The 15,193-nt window shown below is 42.6% G+C and overlaps 2 protein-coding genes across 2 annotated transcripts; one reads left to right on the top strand and one right to left on the bottom strand.

Annotated features, from left to right (window-relative positions):
• Positions 1-793: 793 nt before the first annotated feature.
• Positions 794-4,731, top strand: sox19b (SRY-box transcription factor 19b). The gene is made up of 2 exons (XM_026160660.2): positions 794-1,821; positions 3,393-4,731. The coding sequence occupies exons 1-2, from the start codon at positions 1,160-1,162 to the stop codon at positions 3,652-3,654; spliced, it is 924 nt and encodes a 307-aa protein (XP_026016445.1). The 5' UTR covers positions 794-1,159; the 3' UTR covers positions 3,655-4,731.
• Positions 4,732-8,552: 3,821 nt separating this feature from the next.
• On the bottom strand, positions 8,553-14,186 carry mpdu1b (mannose-P-dolichol utilization defect 1b). Its single transcript, XM_026160670.2, has 7 exons — positions 13,792-14,186; positions 11,861-11,926; positions 10,398-10,530; positions 10,196-10,281; positions 9,774-9,892; positions 9,347-9,457; positions 8,553-9,168 (listed from the first exon to the last, which is right to left on the bottom strand). Exons 1-7 carry the CDS (start codon positions 13,916-13,918, stop codon positions 9,049-9,051), a joined length of 762 nt encoding a protein of 253 aa, XP_026016455.2. The 5' UTR covers positions 13,919-14,186; the 3' UTR covers positions 8,553-9,048.
• Between the last annotated feature and the right edge of the window lie 1,007 nt (positions 14,187-15,193).

Below are 15,193 nucleotides of genomic sequence, written 5' to 3'. Positions count from 1 at the left end.
AGCTACAAGTTTTACAAAGCCATTGCACACCCATGGTTTGTGCTATTACTCAATAACATGGTTAGTTTTCAGGAGCTATTTTTACATAATTCTGTTACTGTGTACAAATAATTTACTCTTTCTAGAAAAACTTTTAGGTTTGAAATGCTAAGTTGAAAGTCTCTTGCTCTTTTAAAAACTCTGGAACCAGAGCTGCGTGTGTGAAACAGTCCCGACAGGCTGTGCGACACAATATGTCTCTGTTGAAATGAAATTATTGATGGTTTTTCTCTTGCACCTCCCTAACCAACCAGCGGCAGCATGCGCTCCTCTCTCAGCCTGGCCCTGGCTAACAGTTAGAGGGAGTTGTGTCCCCCGTGTTGCCCACAGAGGAGCTCTCATCGTTGGGGGTTTCTTTGTGATATTGTGGGACGGTTACCCCGCAGTTTCAAACACTGTTGTTGTTGTGCTTTATAAATGAAATCGAACTGGTTATAAACACCCTGTTTACTCTTTTAGTTTTTGTTGTTTGTACTATTTCAACTTCCATGATTATAGATACATTTATATTTGCGGATCTTTCGAACCATATTTTAAGCCCGGAGACGCGTGACAGCCTGCGTGGCTGCCTCCACAGACAACTTTGCTAAAACCTCGTTTTCAGTATATAGTTTACAGTTGCCCGGGGATTATTAAGATCGTCTTGTCTTACTGGAATGCTTCCTCTCACCAACTCCGTCATCAACAAGTGTCTCACGCACCCCCGGAGCCCTTTCATTTGCAAATGCACACGCACAGAATGAAGCTTTTTGCCATTCCCATTGGTTCATGCCTGACTGCACGAGAATAGGAGAACTTTGGGAGTGAACAGACAGATGAGTTCAGTGTGTGAGCTGGCTGTCTGACAACAAGTGGTTTTCCGTAAACTCTTTCACTGCACTGAAACCGCAAAACTTTACTGTGAAAGTGTATCTCAGTGCTAGTTTAATGACTGCCTCGAGAGACTTTTAATTTAAGAAAGGGGGGGCAGGTTGTCCGCTGCAGTCTCACGGGTGTGTCGTGCGTAAGCCCCGGGGAAACGTGTAACTAAACCTGGCCAAAAGTCGCCAGATTGACGGCGACGAAGGCTCCTGAGTGCTCGATCGTTTATTTGTAACTCAACTTTCCTACTTTTCCCAGCATGTACAGCATGATGGAACACGAGCTGAAGCCGACTGGCCAGCCCCCTTCTCATCAGACCTCCCAGGGAATGTCACCGGTCACCGGCACCATGACCGGGAGCATGGGCAGCAATGGAAACTCTCACCCGAGCTCTAAAACGGCATGCGCACCTGGAGCCGACCCCATGGATAAAGTCAAGCGGCCCATGAACGCTTTCATGGTCTGGTCCAGGGGGCAGAGGCGCAAGATGGCACAAGAAAACCCGAAAATGCACAACTCTGAAATCAGCAAGCGGCTGGGGGCCGAGTGGAAACTTCTGAACGATGCTGAGAAGCGGCCTTTCATTGACGAGGCCAAGCGGCTCCGTGCGGTCCATATGAAGGAGTACCCTGACTACAAGTACAAGCCACGACGCAAGACAAAGCCTTTACTCAAAAAAGACACTCAGGTAGGCAAGTACCCACTGACAGCGGGAAACCTGCTGGTGGCAGCGGCACAGAGCCAAGGTGGGAGCCCCAGGATGGAGAGCTATGGCTGGGGCCCCACCGGAGGATACGCCGGCATGCAGGGCGAGGCACTGGGCTACACACAGCAGCTCCACCGGTATGAGCTGTCAGCTCTCCAGTACCCACCTGCAATGACGGCGCCGCAGACGTACATGAACGGGGCCAACTCATACAGGTGAGTGTGTGTCTGCGTTTCTGCAAAACAACAACCGCGCATGTTCCCAGCGCTCGTTAAAGATGGCAAAGCGCGCAGATACGATACTGAGCAGCAGCGTTTAAACTGTAGGTTACTTCTTCATTGAGTTCTCCAAACTCAGGTCAAAGGTGTTCAAATCTGGTGGAAACGGAGCGTGCAATCCTTCGTTAGTGCGACTTCATGGTTCCTTGGACTTTCACTCGGTGAATTTATTTCTCTGTGCTGAAAATCCCCTCACTGTTATATTGTTTTACATAATTTCCTTGGGGATTTATAAAGTATCCTGATTCTGATTTTAAAAAACGAGTCTGAGAAATGTCTTTTTTACTGAATGAAAATTAAGATACCAGAAATAAGTAATGCTGGATGTTCTCAAACTGCCACAGGACTCATCATGCTGAGTTTATTCAAATGAGGCACATATGTTGCATCCATTCCCACCGAATCACAAAGAAGTCTACATATGATTGAGCAACGAGGTTTGTCTGCATTCCTCTGCCTGCAGTCTTTATCAGTATAACTTGTTGGCAAGCAGGCTTGCTCCGTGTGTGGTCCCCTGCCCACAGACCCCCGTCCAAACCATTGTCCTGTGTTAGGGGAGATTTTGCCTCCTAGCACAGATCTCATGACCCTAAACAAAGTCTGAACACTTGATAAATTTTCAGGTGTAAGGATGGATGATGCTGCAATTTATTGCAGTAGTTCCCAGTTTGATTGGTTCTGCTGACTGGTCTGCAGCTGTATCTGTCACTGCATTTTTAATACAGCAGTGGAATCATTGAAGCTTGAGATTTTTCCTTTAAGCTTTTAAACACAAGTCGAATCCAAATTTTAAAAATTTTCTCAGACAGTATTTTGAAGATTTATCAGGAACACGTATCAACTTTATAATCCATCCAGTCTCTTCCAACACTGAAAATATCTCTCTACATGTATTTAATGAATGCATTTTAGTGTCGAAAATCAAGACAAGTTTGCATCAGTGTACATTAATACGCATTTAACTATGATAGAGGATTCAGATAGAAAAGCAGATGTACTGAAAGAAAACAGCTGTGACACATAGACCAGTCATCCCGCAGTTTTCCTACAAAATCAAACATAGTCTGCTGTGCGCTCACTCATGTCTGTTGTAGAGTTCACGCTGTGGTTTGTTAACATATTGGGAATTTTTATACGTGATGATAGCAACAAAATCCCCAGTGCAAGATAAAAATATGTATGTATAAATTCTCAGTGTAAGAGAAGTAATTCTGTATTTCGCTCTGCGGCATTATTATCTATGTTACACAGAACTGAAAATATCTGGTGCTTAAAAGTTAACTGGATATAATTACTACACCGGATTCAAATAACTATTGCAGAGTTTCCAGTAATGCAGGAGTGTGTTTGATGATAAAGTGCTGTAACTAGCTCGGTGCACACTGGTTTTTATGGTGGACAAAGACAGGACAGAATTGTAGTTCAGCAGTACATCCTGACGTTTTTATTCCAAAATAATTACGTTGTTTTGATGTTGTTTAACTTGTAATGCCGTCTTCACCCCACAGCCCCATGTCATACAGCAGCAGTCCACAGCAGCCCAGCCCTGTCACTATGTCCATGGTGAAATCAGAACCGGTGTCCCACTCTCCTCCCACGGGAACACCAAACCACCATCGGGGGGCTTTGCAGGGTGACCTCAGAGACATGATCAGCATGTACATTCCTGGACCGGGAGGAGATGCCAGCGACCCTTCGACAGCACAGAGGGGCTACACCAGTGTGCAGCAGCACTACCTCACTGGAACTGTTCCTCTCACACACATCTAGGACTGACGAACGGTTCACGAGCAGCTAGAGAGGAGATGGAATCGGGTGTGGAGTACTTCAGAATGTCAGCATAAAGAAGTTGTGAAGTTTTTGATGATGTGTCTGCAGTACGACAAGTATCCGAATGTACTCTTTGGTGCCACGACGCATCCAGGCCACACACGCAGCGCTGAGACTCCACCCACCACCCTGCCACAGACGTCTCTCACTGAATGTCTGGAGTGAAGCCGGGGTGTCTGTTGTACATAACATGTAATATTTTCTAGTGTTTTGTGTATTATAGAACTTGTGTTTTAGAACCACCCTAAATACTTGCGATACTGGCTTTCATTATGGTTCCAGCACAGTTAGTGCTGGTTGGACTGGTTCCCGTGGCCACGTCTTCGAATGGCGACTGTCACTTTCTGCCATCTGAAATCATGTGATAGCCACATCACCTGAGCTGCTGGCCATTCGTTAGTGCTGCTGTGACGCGTCAGCAGGAAACTCGAGAATGAAATGCACAACTTGAATAACAGAGCTTTTTAAAATCTAACTCTTTGCCATGTGGCTTTGGTTTAGTAGCCTTGTGTTAGATCTGGACTTCTACTCTTCAGTTACATTTGAATGAAATGAAACAAACTTCTGTTGGACAATCACCACCGTGTCTACGAGGAAAAGGACTGGCTTTGTGCAGTAGTACCTCCTACATGCAGTAATACAAGCAGCCTCAGTCAGAATCACACTTTCGGCTCTAAGATCTGACTGTGTTCACTGTGTGCAGGTGTTTTATTTGCTATAATTTAGTTTTAGGACATTTTCATGTTTCGATGCATCGATCTGAACTGAGCATGCTGAATTTATATTCATGTCCTCTTGCGCTAGGCAGGTGTAGTATTTCTTTTTCTATGCTTTTAAATAATTGAAAGGATTTTTATGTGAACTGCTAGATTTTCAGTTGGTCTTTCAAATGTCTCCATACAAGGACGCTGGATTGGAAAAAGACCAGAGTTGTTTTTAAATGAACTGTCAGTTGTATTTTTATAACTTTTAAAGAGAATGGATGCGTGTTCCTGATTAAACCTCAGAAAACCTTTATTCTTGTTTCTAAACTTTTTGCAGTAACAAACGTTGAGATAATGCTAATTTCTTTTTTAAGTTTAGTCCTGGTTGGATTCAAAGTGTGATCTTCAAACATAAGCGGGACATGTCAGTCACGTACTGTGATATAATTCTGTTCTAGTCATCATAGCTGAACTATGTCCAGCATTCGGGGTTTAACCTGCCCAGTGTCATGTGTAAGTTACCGTAGGCAGCATTTATGCAAACAGTATGTATATGAAGCTCTTAGACTAAGAGTCTGATTCCTTTTTGATGGAAAAGATTTGTGGCTTTCATAACAACATTAATAAATTAGGTATATGCCAACACGTTTCATGAAAATGAAATTACAGCAGCTCACTTTGTCTCCAATCCAATAACTCACTAATCCAGCCTTCATGCTCTCGCCGGCTTCTTAGTTTATATTGTAATCATTCATCCATTTGCACAGTGCTGGGCTGGATTAGGTGGGTAGGTTGTGGGTTAGAATACTACAATTATATAGTGAATACAAGTAATTCTGGAAACGATTTCCCCTTAAAACTACTCAAGAGAACAATCATGAGCCACATTTACACAGACTGATGATTCTGACATTGTTTTAATACAATTTGATTTTTCACCATTTTAATGTCGGCCTAGTATTTACCTGCTTTGACACTTGAACTTTTATTGAATTATAATATTTGCATTATGAATGCAGTATGAGTGTACCCCACTATAAGCCTTAATGGAGGGTTTTGAGTACGAACGGCGGTCAGGATTTAAGTCAGCACTTTGTCCAGGCCGCTCCAAAACCATTGTTTTCTTCACTTTTCCCCTTTTTAAAGGGGACTGGTGTGTTTTAGATCATCATTCTGCTCCATAACCTGAAACCCTGAAGGCCGAACATCATTTCATGCTTCAGGGCACAAACTGACATCCGACATCCTCCGTTGGGATTTTCTGGTAGAGAGCAGGACTCATTGTTCCATCAATTTGCAAATTCGTGGTTCCAGCAAGTCATCGATCCTGAAGCACCAGAGCAGCCCCAGACCGTCACGCTGCAGCCATGTTCGACTGTTGGTAAGGTTTCATTTTTATGAAACGTGTCGGCTCCCAAAGTTGACACCAACAAACACTAACACATCCCTGATGGATGGGACAGAGTTACATTTCTGTATCAGACTCCTGTGATTTTCCCCGAGACTTTTTAGCTCTTTTTCACTCTGAAATCTATGAATGCCATTTTGTCCCAGTCTATTTCTCCCTGTTGAATCATGAACACTTAGCTGAGGTAAGTGAGGCCTGAGGTTCTTTTCATGTAGTTCTGGTTCTTTTATCGCCTCCTGGACACGTCAGCGACACAGGCTTGGAGTCATTTGGTAGGCCGGTCACTCCCGGGAAGACAGCCGCTCTGCTAAGTTCGTTGATAATAGTTGTCACCGTGGTCCGCTGGAGACTTGGACATGATATCGATGATTTTGTTTCTGATCCGTTAGTGAGTTTCTTTAGATCACAACATAAAGTGTTGCTTTGAGATGTCTTAACCTTCACTTAACCCAACTTCACTTAGCCCGGTTTAAGTGATTTGTTGTTCATCAGTTCTGGCAGTAATCAGGCCTGCGTGTTAATTTATGATTTAAAAATGGACAATTCCTTTTTCACTTTGGACCGCAGGTTTGGTAACTTTGTTCCTCTTAATAAATGAAATTGTCCTTCAACAGAAGGACAGGACTTTTGTTTTACTTGGGTTATTGTTGCCTAATATGAAAATTTGTTTGAAGATCTGAAAACTGTTACAAATATGCAAAAAAAGAAAAACAGGAAAACCTTTTTTTCCTGTTGTCACAATGTTCTGAGTTTATCAGTCGTAAATTTTTGCTTTGCATCAAAAAAAGAGAATCTTTGACTTTAAAGCTGAATTGAACAAGTTTAAATTGTGTTTCTCAGCATTCCAGAGACACTTTTCCTCCTACCGGGTGGAGCCATTAGCTCTGCCCGAGGCAGGATAACACTTGGGACAAAAATGAACTTAAAGCGGGAGAACACAGGGGATCATGTGATATGGGAGGATGAATTTTGGGGGCTGGGAAGGCAGGACAGGGTGTCCTCTATTGTCCCCAGAATTATTTAGAGCTCGATTATTTACTTTCTTATCTTTACCCTCTTTAAAAATTCACTTTCCTTAGTCTCTTCCTTCCTTTAGACTCGTCTTTCCTCCTCCCCCACGTCTTTCCACAGAAAAAGCGAGTGGATGGCCCGTTCGTAATTGGCCGTTTCAGAAGCACATTGTCCGTGGCTTTTCAAGTCGCAGGTGCATATAGTAAACCCAGAGTCCCCGCTCCTCCCCTGGGCGTCTTTGTTCCCACTCCCCGCTTTCCTCACTCCCCCACCGAGCAGAAAATTAGGGTTGCTTTTTAGGACTTAGTCCACAGGCTTAACCCTTTCACCGAGCAGCGCCTTTCTCATGGAAATGGGAGGGAATCACGCACTGGCTAATCGGTCACTGAGGGGAGGGGATAGGATCCTGAGGAAAGGGAGAAAAGATGAGCGCACCGAGACCAACAACAGGAGGGGCATAACAACATAGAGCACATATAAGAGACTGCAAAAACCTATAGCTTCTCAGCCCTTCAACATGACATATTTTAGGGTGACACACATCTCTATATCCATCCATCTCTTGGAAGGCGGTATGGACCCTCCTAGGATGTGGACCTTTAACACTTTCCCACAACACTCTTGATTCTTAAAATGTAAAACAGGGATCTTTTAGGGAGTAGCTATAAAAATATAAAAACCAAGAACAGCAAACCATGTGACATGACAACAGAAGTAGCACGGGAACAATCGTTGACCATTTGTTCTAAGTGGGAGACGTTGAAGCACACACGTTGGTGTTTTTGCTGAGGTCCATGGGACCATGCGAGGATAGGAATTGGATAGAAGGGGGAGAAAGAGTAGTGTGGGAGGAGGAGGAGGAGGTGGAGGGAGTGTCAATGGAAGGATTTTCTGGTCCAGTACATCTCCTCACCTAGCAACAAGCAATGAGGCTTCAAAAAGTGGTTGCCATGGATATGCCAAGAGTGACTTAAAAGTCTTTACAAAGAGCTGCAGTCATTCTCTGTTTGTGTGAGTGTTGTGTGTGAGCATCAGGTGGTGGTTACCAACAGAGCTTTAAAGTGTGATTCAGTGTTTACATTCAAGATTCAATTTAGTTTTATTTAAATGACAACAAATCACAACAACAACAACTCTTTATTTTGTAAGGTAAAGACCCAAAAACCTGAGATCCACAAACTCTTTGCAGGACGTGGACGTTCTTCAAAGTTAACCGGCGAGTAAATATGCACACGTTCAGCTCTCAGTCTCTGGTTTCTGCATCACTTCACTGAACTTATAAGAAAACAGGAAAAAAATATGTACACACACACACACACACACACACACACACAAGCCCGTTCAGCTATCTTAGTGAGGACCTTCATTGACATAATGGTTTCCCTAGCCCCTTACCCTAATCTTAACCATTAAAAATGAATGCCTCACCCTTACTCTAAACCTGACCATAACCTAATTGTAACCCTGACACTAAAACCACATTTTGAGCCTCAAAATGGCTTCACACTTGTGAGGACCGGTGAGTGCGTCCTCACAAGTGCCTGTTGGTTCTCACAACTATAGTAGAATGCAGATTTCGGTCCTCACAAAGATAGCTAGACAGGAACACACACACACGCGCGCGCGCGCACACACACGCGCACACGCACGCACACACACACACACACACACTCTTTATGTGATGATGCAGAAAAGAAAAACTGTAAACCTCCAACTTAGAATCACAATATTTTATTTCAGCTGAAGAGAAATTCAATATAAGGATATGTTGTGTCGCTCGCTGCTGTTACAATACAAGTCAGTGGAATATATATGATAAACAAATGTGCAATGGTTACTCGTTGTGTTTCCTCCACAGGGCCTACAGATTTAACCCTGTGATGATTAAAACCAGTGTGAACCACAATCAGGGAAACTGCATCAAAAGGAATGTAAGGACAGTGCAGGGAGGGAGAGGACTAGAGCAGCAGCTCGACCCATAATTTAACCCCACCACCAAAGCTGTTCATCATAAAAGCTGAATGATCAGCCTGGCTTGTTACAATTTCACCTGTACGTCAGTCAGGTGCACATCTATAATACCATGTGTCCCAAAGGCTTTGTACAAACATTTCATGTGTAAGTTTGGTCTTCCAAGTTTAAAGACACACATAGTGTCTAACGAACATGTAGATGGCTCTCTGTTATCCACGTTTAGTGACGGTTATTTGTCTAATCCTCTTTTTTCTTCTGAGGTGAACTGTTCCAGTAGTAAAGAACCTGCAGAGTAATAATGCCGTTACAGGTTGAGGATATGACGTAGGTGAGCGCCATCAGTGAGTCTCCAGTTTCCTGTAAAAAGACAGCATAAAGCTCAATAATTTACTTTTTGCAGAATGTGAACCATGTCCTCTATAATGAGATCTTAGTTCAATAAAGAGCTAACGCTCTGATGAGGAATGGTCCCCGTAAAAACTGCTCAAACCAGGGCAAAGACACGGAGGTGTGCATTGTATTTTAATCGTCTCACCTGTACTGAGGTAAAGATGCGTGCGAGGGACCCAGCGAACAGCAGGAAAACAGACACGGCGGAGAGCTGGCCGGTGTGACCGTTAGCGTAGTTGGTGGATGCCTGGATGAGCTGAGAGAACCGGACAGATTATCACGTGTTACTCAAGCTCGAGCGTTTGTTTGTGGAGGCTGACACGTTCTTCTATCTGCATGTTGTTAGTGGACACTGTCGGTGTAACTGTAAAGATGGATTCATCTGATGACACGTGTTAGCTGACATATCATACACACAATGAGGTCTTGAAAATGTATTACAAGCTAATCACTCTGAGTACTGTCAGTCTGTCTGGATGCACTGTACTGTGTTACAGGAATGCCTGAAAAGACAACGTCTGAAAAAAGCTACAGATGATTTAAAACCACGCGTGTGACGTGTGCAGGCCTACCCTCCCAATGATGATCGCCGGCATGTTGAAGGCCTGCAAGGAGGTAACCACTGACATAGGAGTCACTGGAGACAGCAGCAGGACCAGCAGGATAAAGTATATAACCATGAATAGGAGACCTGCAAGGGAAGCAACATGTCGATGTAACAATGTTAAACTGAATGATTCGTCTCATGTGGAAGCACGTTTCCGCCACAAAAACAAACAAACAAAAAGGTATCCGTTCAGTTAAGACTAGCTGTGAGATGTAAAATGTCTTTTTCATGTATATTTTGGTATTTAATAACATCAAGGGGAGAAGTCAAACCATTGGTCACAGTTATACGCCACATGAATACATGCTCGAGGCGACTATAAGCTTCACAAAATTCTACAACGACCGAAGCAGTTCTGGTAACAGTTCAGTTTGCATGAAGTCTTACCTGTGCTGGTTCTTTTTCCATAATGCTGAATGAGGAAGCCAATGGTGACTGTTTGCAGCATGAGGAAAAGAGCCTCACCCCAGGAACTGCAGTGACATACGGCATAAAGAAAACCTGGACCCTTAATAAACACTGATTACAATAACATGCAGAATTCAGAGCACCTTGTGTCCATTTCTACTTCAACCAAACATGGTCCAACCTGAAAGGGAAGTTGTTGGCAACACTGTAAGCCATTGTCCCTGTGATCGCCAACAGCTCCAGCAGCACAGACTTGAAGCTCAGCCCCTCAGCGCTCTTCGCTCCAAGAAGCTTTAAGATCTGAGGAAGCTTCACTGTTAAAAAACAATTGGGGAAAAAGTTATAAAATAATTTAACACACAGTACCGTACAGAAGTCCTGCACCGCCCCTCGCCTCTTTATATTTTCAAGGAAAATAGGTGGAAGATGGGTGCAGCGATTTACTGAAGCAAACAATACAGTGTATACACTACCAGTCAAGAGCTTGAAATGGTACAAAGTGTTGAACTGTCAGAGGTTAAACAACATAATGCTCATTCACAATGATACAAAAAGCCCTTTTTCAGGGACAACATGGGCTAACAGTTTGAAGCTGCTCTGCAGCAGTGCAGAAGCTGCTGCTCCTACAGCTCCAGCCCCCTCTGTCTGCAGTAAGCAGTGCTGGACACACTGTGGTACCAAAGCCTCGTCAGCATCAGCTGAACAGTGCTGTACTGCAGAAAGTAGAGTGATGTGAGGAAAAGGCGATTAACAATGAAAGAGAGACAGAAGATCACAACACTTATACATGCAGGTCTGAAAAAAAAGAACAAGATGGAGAGCTTGGAAACACGGAGTGTCCATCACAGCCTCCAGACTGAAACCCCATCGAGCTGGTTTGAACTGGACAGAAGACTGAAAGCAAAGCAACCATAAATTCCCACATTCATGGGAACTTCTGCTACAGATACGGGAGAAGATTTGATTTCTGTTGCAGAAAGAAGCCACGACTGTGTTCAGCTGTTACATTTTGGTCCATAAAGTGATCCCATGATTTCTTTTTAACTCCAATTGCTTATTAATTATTTTATTTATTATTGGTCTGAAAGGTCCCTTCATAAACTCCAACTTCTTCAAAGTTCTGCAGCTCGGGTCATAACTTGCACTCCGTTAAGAGCTCATATTAGCCCAGCTCTTCAGCAGCTTCACTGGTCGCCCATAGAAGCCAGGATAAATTTTAACATCTTACTTCTTACGTACAAGTGTCTCCATAAATCTGCTCCTTCATATTTGTGTGAGCTGCTCCACTGTTTCCCTCTCAGATCCTCATCTGCTATTCATCTTACTGTTCCTGACGTCTTCTCACAAGCTGGCTGTAGATAAACCTTTACTCAAAAAGCATCTCTAGACCCAGCAGTCTTAGCTAATTATAGGCCAATCTCCAACCTTCCTTTACCTCATGATATAAAGCACCTTGAGGCAAATATGGGCCTATACTACATAGGATATATGACTATAATTAATTTTTTCACTAAAATTAAATGAAATTGATGTTTATTTATAATTAAAAACAAATAAGCCAAATAATATATTCTATCTCTTGATTGACTAAGGCAGCAATTCAGATAACAGCAGGTACAAAGAGAGGTGGAGGAAGCATTTTACCCATCACTGATCCCAGTATGATGCCGATCCCCAGGCCTTTGCTCAGTACAATCTTCAGACATGGCACTGGAAGAAAACACAGGCTGAATGATTATCAGGACCTTTGGAATGCAATGTCTGCAGCAATACATTCATTATTTATTATTATTTTATTTATTATTTTTTTATTTGCAGTAAAGGAAAACAGTTAAGTGAAGAAAAAAAAATCACTGCACTGTTAAACTGATTTTGAATAAAAATCGTAAAGTTGCAAAACAAACCAAACAAACAGGCCTTTGTTTCTACAGCAGGGATATTAAAGTTAACTGAACCTATTAGTGAACAAACATTTAGGCATCTTTAATTTCATATTTAGTAATAAAGCCTAAACTAAAACCAGAAAAACTATTTTGGAAACTAACCGAAAAGGAAACAACTCAACTCGGTTCAAAGCATCCATCAGAATCAGAAATACTTTATTAATCCTGAAGGAAATGATAGAGTAATTTTTCTGCTGTGTATCTGGGCTCAGGTTGCAAGTCTGACTGAGGCCAGGCAGGAGGTAGGACATGGCTGGAACACGTCACCTAGCTGGTGTCCAGGATTCATCCTAGTGGATGCCTCCGCTGGCTCCTTTCAATGTGGAGGAGCTATGGCTCTACTCTGTCCCTCTTCAATGACCAAGCTCACCATTTCTGTAAGGGAGAGCCCGGCCGCTCTTTGAATGAAACTCATCTCTTGGCACTTGTAGCCGTAACCTCTTTAGTCACTACTCAGAGCTTGTTCCACAGGTGAGGTAGGAATATAGACCGCTAAATCGACAGCCTTGCTCTCATACTCAGCTCTCTCTTTACCTCAACAAACTGCGTCCGCATCGCTCCAGATACCGCCCCAATCCGGCGTTCCCCTCGCTCAGGAACACGACCCCGAGAACTTCTGTATTTCAGGCAGTAACCTATCCCAGATTCAGAGTGGGCTCGCCACCCTTTTCTGTCTGGGAACCATGGTCTTTGACATGGAGGCGCTAATTCTCTTCTCCACAGACAGCTCCAGTGCAAGCTGGAGGTCATGATCCCAAGAAGCTAAAAGAACCGCATCGCCCGCAAAAACCAAAGATCAGATCCTGAGGCCACCAAAGTGAACAAGAACAAAAACGAATTTAAATATTAAATTATAATAACTCTGTACCACAGTCTGTGTCGTAAATACATTTTCCTCTCTCAATAAGATTCACTTCCAACTCCAGTGAAACAGAACACACGGCAAACAGGATTACACTAAGTTTACTTCAACATTACAGAGATTGGAACTGCCAGCGTTTCGATTTTGTGAAAAAGAAATCACGGAGACATTTGCTACAATTCTTTTATAATCTCACGAAAATGAAGCCATCTGCTTGTAAACCTACATTTGTGAATAATGAACTTGGCAAAAATCAGCATGTGATTAATAAGAGAAAAGGTAGAATAATCAGAGCTAACAAAACGACGTTTCTACAGTAAATGACATCGTGACTTAAATCTGTGAATCAACTTTAAAGACATTTCCTTCACCTGATTTTTTAAAATGAACTTTTTGAAATAAATTGAGAGAATAAAAACACAAATATTCCTCCAATAACTTTTTCCTGTTTGCTGTTTTCCTGACTTTGTAGTTCGTAGTTGGAGTAACAGAGTGGAACTGACACGGTGTTGCCAGTCGTGTCGAACCCGTGTTCAGGTACATTCGTGTCGTTACTTTGTAGCAGACTGCTGGTTCAAACGAGCTCCCTCATTGTTTGCATGCAGCTGTATTCAAATATCGTTACATTTGAACTAAGCGTCCCGACACCACATGACTCTCACTTTATTTACACCTAACGTGGAAACGTCGCTCGTGTCCTGTCATCAGACCCTCAGAGTTACACTTTCCGGGAATAAACTGCGCTTGTCAAACTACGACGAGCCTCTTACCGTCTAGAAAGTTGAACTTGAGGAAGAACTCGTCGTAGCATGATTCTGGCATAAAATATGTCAACAGAAGCCCTTTGAAAGGATCCATGAAAGACAAACCCTCAACAACAACGGCTTCTTCCGCCATTGTCAAGATGTGACGTCGCCGTTAATGTGTAACAGAAACAAGATCCCACCGGTTCAAATGACATCACAAGTGTTCCGCTAACAGTGTGCTGTCATAAAGTGCTCGACTCCATCATGTAACATTACAGTACGTGTTTAGTTAATTTCTTACATATATATCAGTTACACAGGTACCACCTAAAAGATAAAAACAACATTTCTAGAAGCTGAAAAAGTGTCTTTTACAAACGATGGAGCTGTAACTAACTGTAAGGGATCGGATAGCAATCAAATTCACCGCATTATTACAGTGGAATTAAAGTAAATCACACTTATCATGGTTTTAGGTCGATTACTATTTCAATTCAATTTCTATAGCCATAGTTCACAAGAACTAAGCCTGACGCTTGGTGACAGTGGGAAGAACAGGAAGAAATCTCTGACAGAATCAGACTGAGACATCAGGTTGGCCATCTGGCACGATCGTTTGGGGATGAGGAGAGAAAGCCAGAGATCAACTAATAAATAAATGCAGAGTGGTGTATAAACACACAGTGAGTGAAAAAAGTACGTGAAGAAGAAAGACTAAACCTTTTGTAGTATAACCAAGACAGGATTCAGGGTCATCTTATCCAGCCCTAACTATGCATTTTTTAATAAGGAAATTTTTAAGTGCAATTCTAATAGTAGAGACGGTGTCTGTGTCTGAGCTGAAGGCTCTGCCTCCCATTCTACTTTTAAATACTCTATGTAGTTAAACCACAAGTAAAGCAGCAGGGGCTTGAAGACATTGTGTGTGATGAGAATGATTATACATTTGATTCTGGACCTAACAGGGAGCCAATGAAGAGAAGCCATTATGGGCAAAATACACACACTCTTTCTAGTCCCTCTCAGCACTCTTGCTGCAGCATTTTGGATTAACTGAAGGCTTTTCAGGGAGTTTTTAGGACTTCCTGATAATAATGAATTACAGTCGTCCAGCCTGGAAGTAATAAATGCATGAACTAGTTTTTCAGTGTCACTCTGAGACAGGATATTTCTAATTTTAGAGATGTTGCGCAAATGGAAGAAAGCAGTCTTACCAGTGGGATTCCATTAGGACAAGCAAGGGAAGCAGTTTGTCAAATCTAAAACATAATTTAAGATTTAGACCAATCTCTGTCCTTTCAGAATCAGAAAACTTTATTAAGCCTTACGAAAATTATGTCTTGGTTTTTGAAAAGAAAGCTATTGAAACAAATGAATACTCTAAAATACTGAGTGAAAGTCAAAGAAAAAAGTGAGGTCAGGAGCA

Source organism: Astatotilapia calliptera, chromosome 3, assembly GCF_964374335.1.
Source record: "Astatotilapia calliptera chromosome 3, fAstCal68.1, whole genome shotgun sequence".
Classification (NCBI taxonomy): Eukaryota; Metazoa; Chordata; class Actinopteri; order Cichliformes; family Cichlidae; genus Astatotilapia; species Astatotilapia calliptera.
The sequence above is the reverse complement of the archived record's forward strand: the minus strand, read 5'-3'. Positions and strand labels throughout refer to the sequence as shown.

Excerpts from the sequence above, each read along its gene's own strand:
- mpdu1b (XM_026160670.2), bottom strand. The coding sequence starts at position 13,918 with ATGGCGGAAGAAGCCGTTGTTGTTGAGGGTTTGTCTTTCATGGATCCT. Across the intron at positions 10,531-11,860 it reads CATACTGGGATCAGTGATGG|TGAAGCTTCCTCAGATCTTA; the intron begins GTAAAATGCTTC and ends GTTTTTTAACAG. Across the intron at positions 9,458-9,773 it reads CGGCGATCATCATTGGGAGG|CTCATCCAGGCATCCACCAA; the intron begins GTAGGCCTGCAC and ends CGGTTCTCTCAG.
- sox19b (XM_026160660.2), top strand. The coding sequence starts at position 1,160 with ATGTACAGCATGATGGAACACGAGCTGAAGCCGACTGGCCAGCCCCCT. Across the intron at positions 1,822-3,392 it reads AACGGGGCCAACTCATACAG|CCCCATGTCATACAGCAGCA; the intron begins GTGAGTGTGTGT and ends TTCACCCCACAG.